The 6674-nt window shown below is 29.7% G+C and overlaps 1 protein-coding gene across 2 annotated transcripts in view; it reads left to right on the top strand.

Annotated features, from left to right (window-relative positions):
• The window catches only part of LOC117170720, a 76922-nt gene extending 74347 nt beyond the window's left edge, over positions 1 to 2575 (top strand). For both annotated transcript variants that reach the window (XM_033357734.1, XM_033357733.1), the window contains one exon: positions 992 to 2575. In XM_033357734.1, the coding sequence (XP_033213625.1) occupies positions 992 to 1556 (565 nt within the window). In that variant the 3' untranslated portion in view covers positions 1557 to 2575. The remainder of the gene's footprint in view (positions 1 to 991) is intronic.
• Positions 2576 to 6674: the final 4099 nt, after the last annotated feature.

Below are 6674 nucleotides of genomic sequence, written 5' to 3'. Positions count from 1 at the left end.
CCACACACTACTCCTTTCCCCTGCCGAGTGAGTCACGCCTACCCCGAAAGGGAAATGGCTAAATGGTGTAATAATAATAATAATAATAATAATAATAATAATAATAATAATAATAATACCGGAGCTAAAAAAATGTCTCTTTAAAAGGTTGTTTTCGAAATTCTGTCTAAAATAAGCCCAGAGTGAAGCCTATTTGTCTAGTTTTTAAGTAGATATTGCAAAAATAGTGCAAATTTCAATGTTTTCTTAAATGTTCAATAACTTCCGAAATAGTCAACATTTTTCAATGTTCTGCGGCTCATTTTGAAGCCTATTTTCGCCGTATCACAACAGCTTATGAGTATGAATCGTAAAAAATTTCTTTTCGAATTACAAGAACTTTAAGTTGTAATAAAAACGTTGGATAAATTTGAAAACATCTTATCTGTAGGCAATTCAGAATAAAAGTTAAATAAATATATATTTTGAGGAAATTACATAGAAAATTCATGATTATATGTTTCATATATTTTACAAAAATATTTTTGTTACTAAAAATAATATTTCAATTTTTCCAACTTTTTTGTTACAAATTCAAGTTCTTGCAATTCGAAAAAACATTTTTTACGATAAATCCTCGTAAGTTGTTGTGATACGGTAAAAAAAGCTTCTAAATGAGTCCAAGAACATTGAAAAACGTTGACTATTTCGGAAGTTATTGAAAATTTAAGAAAACATTCAAATTTACACTATTTTTGCAATACCTTTAGACAAATTGGCTTCACTCTGGGCTTATTTTACACAGAATTTCGAAAACAATCAACCTTTTAAAGAGACATTTTTTTAGCTCCGGTATAATTAAAGCGATAAATACAACAAAAAAAAACGATTTTTCTACATGAACCCAAATTTTAGACCGGTAGTGTACGTATTTAGTATTAAAATTAACCCCTACTATACAATTTGCTAATCAGATGCAATTTTCAAGAACTTGTTTTAAACCTTTTTTTAGCGAGAACACCGGATTACTAACATCAACAAAATTGCGACGTCGCACCCTCCCTCGAAACGGAGGATCCGTAGGACGATGGCAGCCCTGGAAACGACAAATGCGACCCTACAGTGCCGAGAAGCTCCTGATTCCTCTCCCAATTCCTCACCCAGCGCACATTGCAGTCACAATTCACAATCGTGACTCCGAAGACCCCATTCCCCTAGATTCCGAAATTTGTCAAAATATCCTCCGGGCCATCGAGGAGTCTCCCGGTGAAGTGGCAATCGAGACTGTCGGCCGTTTCCGGAGCGGTGGTGACTCGAGTTTTGATTCCGTGGCCTCTCAATCTTCCGTTTCGATCGACACTGGCTTGGACAAAGCCGACGAGACTCAGGAAAGCGGCAACGAGGAAAAAGAGGGCGAGACCTACCATTGGACTCTTTCCAATTGGGGAGGTGGCGGCATGGCCAGAAGAAGAAACAATTCTGGAACCGTAAAAGTCGATCTCGCTTCCCCAGAGGACGTCACTCTCGATACCGATACCACTAGAGTCATGTTCAGCACATACGGAACAACCGTCTGAAATTTTGTACAATACGCCGATCTTTTAAAGACATTAGCGATTACGAAGCGTAGCGTTTTCAACGGCAGTACAAAGCCTTCCTGTGTTTTACTTTCTCTCCTTAAATCGAATTATTGAAGAGAACGCTTTTTAGTAGTTTAATTCCCTGAAACGATTCGAGGAATCGATTATTTTGACAGCAGATTTCTGCTGCATTCGCTAAGACCGAATCCATTTCAAATCATCCAGGTGACATGTTCAGGAGTGGTTTTGCCAATGAAATTTGTTTTTGTACGTGGAAAATAAGGAGACGAGTATTTTTTTGAATTAACATATGGAAATTTTTACATCTTATACGAATATTTTAACAATTTTTTGGGAAAAATGAGTTCTTTATTTGTTAATTTCACTTTAAAATCCGTGTCATTTCTGTAGTATTAAGGATATTAAGAGCTTTCTTTTCTTAGTTTATCTAGTTTTTTGCATTGATTTAAAATCAATTGCAAAAATGAAAAAATAAATATATAAAAAAATGGTAAAGTTATTTTGTTTTTGAAAAAAAAAGAAAAACTTTGTTAATCACACCTTTTTTCACTCTTTCGAAGCCGATAAGAGAAACGAAAAGATAATAATAAATGGTAAAGCTGTTGAAATTTGTTGAACAAATTAAACATGAAATTTTCTTAAAATTTCGTATTTTAATTTTGTTTTTAAATCAAAACAGCTTTATAATTTTTTATTCTTTCTTCACTTTTTGCATGGTTTTCGAAAGAGTTAAAAATAACTGAACAAACTGCAACAAGAAAAACCTTAAAATCTTAAAGTGTCAAAAAGGACAAAGTTTTGACAACAAAATTAGAAATTATTTTTTACTCCGCGAAAAACAAAAAGTACATTTGGGGCTTTTGGGAAAAAATTTCCTTTTCTAAATAAAAATAAATTTACCTTTTTTTAATCTTTTTTATTTTGTTATGAACTTTAAAAGAGTGTTTAAAACTGGATTCACTCAAACTATAAAAACCGTAATAACTTAAAAAATTATGTCAATTAAAAAAACGTGCCTTCTTATTTTCTACGTAAAAAATCATTCATCATTGGCGAGAAAATCATGAAATTAAAATCAGGAATTAGTTTAAAATGGGAAAAATATAACTTTAAATGATAAATTTTTTAAGAAAATAAAAAAAAATGCTAACTTGAAATTGACTAATTCTTATCTATTTTGATTCAAAGTTTTATTTCGTGTTTCTCAAAAACTGTTTATATTGTGCAATAGGACTTTTAATTTTTTTAATATTTGAAATTGCCCTGAATTTTCTTTAAAAACAGAAGAAAAGATCCAAATTCCAGTCGAAAATATTTCAAACTATTTTGAAAAAATATACTTTTGGACTTACACCAGACCGAATTCATTAGAAATCGGACAGTTTATGGTTGAAAAATATTGTTCTCCAATGAAAAATATGAGACGTATATTTTATTTTTTTATCAAAAATGTATTTTCATGATTTTTTTAGTTTCATAGTAATATGAGGGAGATACCCTGTGAGTTCTGTCGTCGTTAAACTATTCAATCATATATAGAAAAACTGATGCTTTATAATGTAAACTAAATTTTCAAAATATCAATTATTTTTTTAAACATTCTTAGTTTTATGTTTCAAAGAAGCTAAAATTATATTGGATGACATAAATTTGCCGAAAAATAACAATCGCGAAAATGTAATTACCAAAAATATTTATTAACGAAACTGAAATACATATTCCAAAAGTAAAAGTTAATGAAACTATAAAAATTCAGAATTTTCAAATTTACAAAAATTTTAAATCGGAATTTAAAAAATCCCGAAACTTAAATTACCGGTATTTTACAACATTCGGGATTTTTCTGTTTTTGGAAATATTATGTCATTCAGATTATGAATGATTTTTTTTTTTTGAAAAATGTATATCTTTTTGGTAATTTAAAAAAAGTTCAAGTCTCATATTTTTCCTTGCAAAATAACTCAGTCCCAAACGAGAGCCAGGCTGGCAGTTTTCATTCCTCAATTTTGTAAGTTTCGATCCGCCGAAACATTTTTTTTTTAATACAGGGAAAACCATTATTTTACATTTTCTTCTATGCATGAGAAAATTGATCTTGGAATTGAAGTTTTAATATTCCGCGCAGCGTGATAGCGAAATTTTCTGAGATCTTAATGAATCTTACGAACTATTGAATCGCATATTAATATACGCGTTGTACTTCTAAAGGCGAGGTTTCATAGATTCAAAGACTAGATTCGATTTTATTAGAATGGACCGGAAAACGAAGTAGGTAAATAAAAGGATTAAAAGCTAAGGCTTTCTTTCGAGAGAAATCGTCCTCTCCGCCTCCAACTTTAAATATTAAAAAAAAACGATATTGATATAATGTATATAGATAGGCGATTACGTATGGAAATTATTTGATTACGCGTGAGACTTGTTAATCTAATGATATTTAAAAGACATACTTCCTCGTTATTAATGTTCCGTTAAAAGATCATCCGAAATTCGTCTAAAACTCTTTCTATCGCATTAGCTTGTTTATAAAGTAACGCTTATCGTTCAAGAATTTAATGCAAACTTCCGTGAGAAAATTTCTCCTGCTTTTATTCATTGTTAATATTTATACCTGTTATTCTTTTTTATTTATAAATCGTTTGTTTAGAAAAATGATTTCTCAGCAAGCCTATTTATTTTTTATTAATCCAGTGGAGGATGGTTTTTTATTTATTCTTTTTATTTTTGGAGACATTTTTTCACTGGAGGTCCGCTTTCGATTGAAAACGTCCCTTCATCCAGCGCATGCTTATCATAATCGATAACATAATTGTAGTGTTGTGACGACGTATCTTAGTAAGAGTACAAAAATAATGCTGATTTCTTACGAAGATAGACTGTAAAATAAAAATTATTTGAAGCAAATAACGGAACGAAAAGAAAGAGAGAGTCGGAGTTACATAAAGTGCAGTAGTCCAAATTTACAATCCCTTCTCGAAATCTAATTTTTAGAGCTTTATATGTTTCGATGCATCGATCTCATTCAATTTTACCTTTGGTGGGTCGAGTTATTAATCAAAACGATCAAATTTGTACAGTTACTTTAAGTGTCAGGACGAGGATATGTACAGTTTATTCTCTTGTACCGTTTAAGGTCTGATAAAAGTATTTCTTCTTCTTTGGAATAATCGAAAAATCTTCCTTTTTGATTCAAGAAAGTCTAGAGGAATTTTGTTTTCATGGATTTGTATAATAGTTAGAAACTTGTTTTGTCGGCTGCTGAAGATTGTACCTTCGGCTTTTTAAGCACTTGTCCAGAATAGGTATTAACTTTTAAAATATAGCAGTATCCATCCAGAGGAAAAAAGAAGGAAATCCGTCACGATGGACAATTTAAGATTGTGTAAAGAATCAAAACCCTTATTTTAGAAAATTGTTACAGATAATCTAGAATGCATCCTAGATCTAGAAGTCCGAAAAAGCCTAAGTAGCTGATTCATATTATAAAATAATATTTAAAAATCTGTTAACGATGGGGACCGATAATAGATTCATCCGGGAAAGGCGAGTTTTTTCATTTTAGAATTGATCTTTGGTTATATATAAAGATTTATTTGAAGATTTGGAATTTTCTTTAATGAATCTTTTTTTAGATGAATCATTTTCTATATAGATTTATTTTTTACTCCAGATTCACGTATCTCAATCGAGAAAACGAATAGAGTTTCGACTATTGTGAAAGCTCTCTAAACAAATTATATTTTCGTTGTAAGGTATCATTGTAAATATTTGAATGAATTTTGATTTCGTGATTTCCAAAGAATTGTTAGCGTTAGTTTTACGACTTCGAGAAAAACGATTCAGTTTTAAGTTTCTTCGCTTTTGTTAGTCTTACTCACAGAATCTCGATTTTTTATATCTATTGGACACTGCGACTAATTAATTGAATAATTAATTATAAATACAAGTAAGAGATTGTACTCGATACGAATTGAAAAGTGTTTTTTTGAAAACTAGATTTTTTTGTTATTGATGCAATTTTTCTTCTGAAGTTTCGTAAATAATGCTTCAGGACAGTGACTAATTTTATTGAATCGTGTACAAGATTTACAAGACACGTAAACGTGAGTCATGAGCTGATGTGAATATTTTTTTGCGTATTTAAAACGCATGTTTTTATTATGAGAACGATATGTGTATAATTTAGGGTGGAATTTTGTCATTTTGCGCCTGATCCAATTGTCGAAATAAAACATATTTGAGTCGGAAATGTTTTTTTTACATTGTTCTTCTGTTTAACTGTGAGTAGATTAAGTTTTTGTATTATGTGCTACTAAAAACACAGTTGCGATACCTTATCGGAAAAAGATTGATAAAGATCGCAATTTTGTAGCACTTACGATAAATGAAAAGAAAATATATCTTTCACTTGTTCTTTTTGAATCATAAAGGTCTTCAAAAAAGTGAAAAAAGGAAGTCACCTTATGCATATCGATTAAAATAGTGAGAGTTCCAATTCGAAATTCTATAATTATGAATTTTTAAGTTTGAAATTATATATTATATTTTAATTAAAAATTGTTTTACTGCGAATTATACAATTTGAAATTTTTAATACTCGAATTTTGAAATGTTGAACAAATAATTATGTATAATGATTTTCAAGTTATGTTATTAAAATACAGTTTTAATTAAAATATTAATTTCTCGTAGTGTTAGAATGACATAACAATAATTTTTTTTCTGGCTTTAGGGTCACTTAAAATTAGTTAAAGCGTAAGGGAAGCTCCTTACAAAATAATTAGTTACAGTTACTTCGTGTAAGTACTGATTTGTTACATTTTTAGTCACTGATTCGATTAACTTTAAGTTCCTATTTTTATTTACGGAAACGTATGTTACGTAAAAAAATGTAAGAATGACCAAAAAATAAATTAGGGCTGTTATTTTTACTGTTCATAATTTAACAATTTACAATTGCGAATCTATAAAAATGAATAAATTTCAATCTTTAATCTTGAAAATTGAACTATTTCAAAAAAAATCTTTCAAAATAACTTAATTTTCAATTATACACAGTGAATTTTGAATATTTACAAATGAAAATTCTTCAAT

This window comes from Belonocnema kinseyi, chromosome 4, assembly GCF_010883055.1.
Source record: "Belonocnema kinseyi isolate 2016_QV_RU_SX_M_011 chromosome 4, B_treatae_v1, whole genome shotgun sequence".
NCBI lineage: Eukaryota > Metazoa > Arthropoda > Insecta > Hymenoptera > Cynipidae > Belonocnema > Belonocnema kinseyi.
Note: the sequence above shows the minus strand (reverse complement) of the source record. Positions and strands in the feature narration are given on the sequence as shown.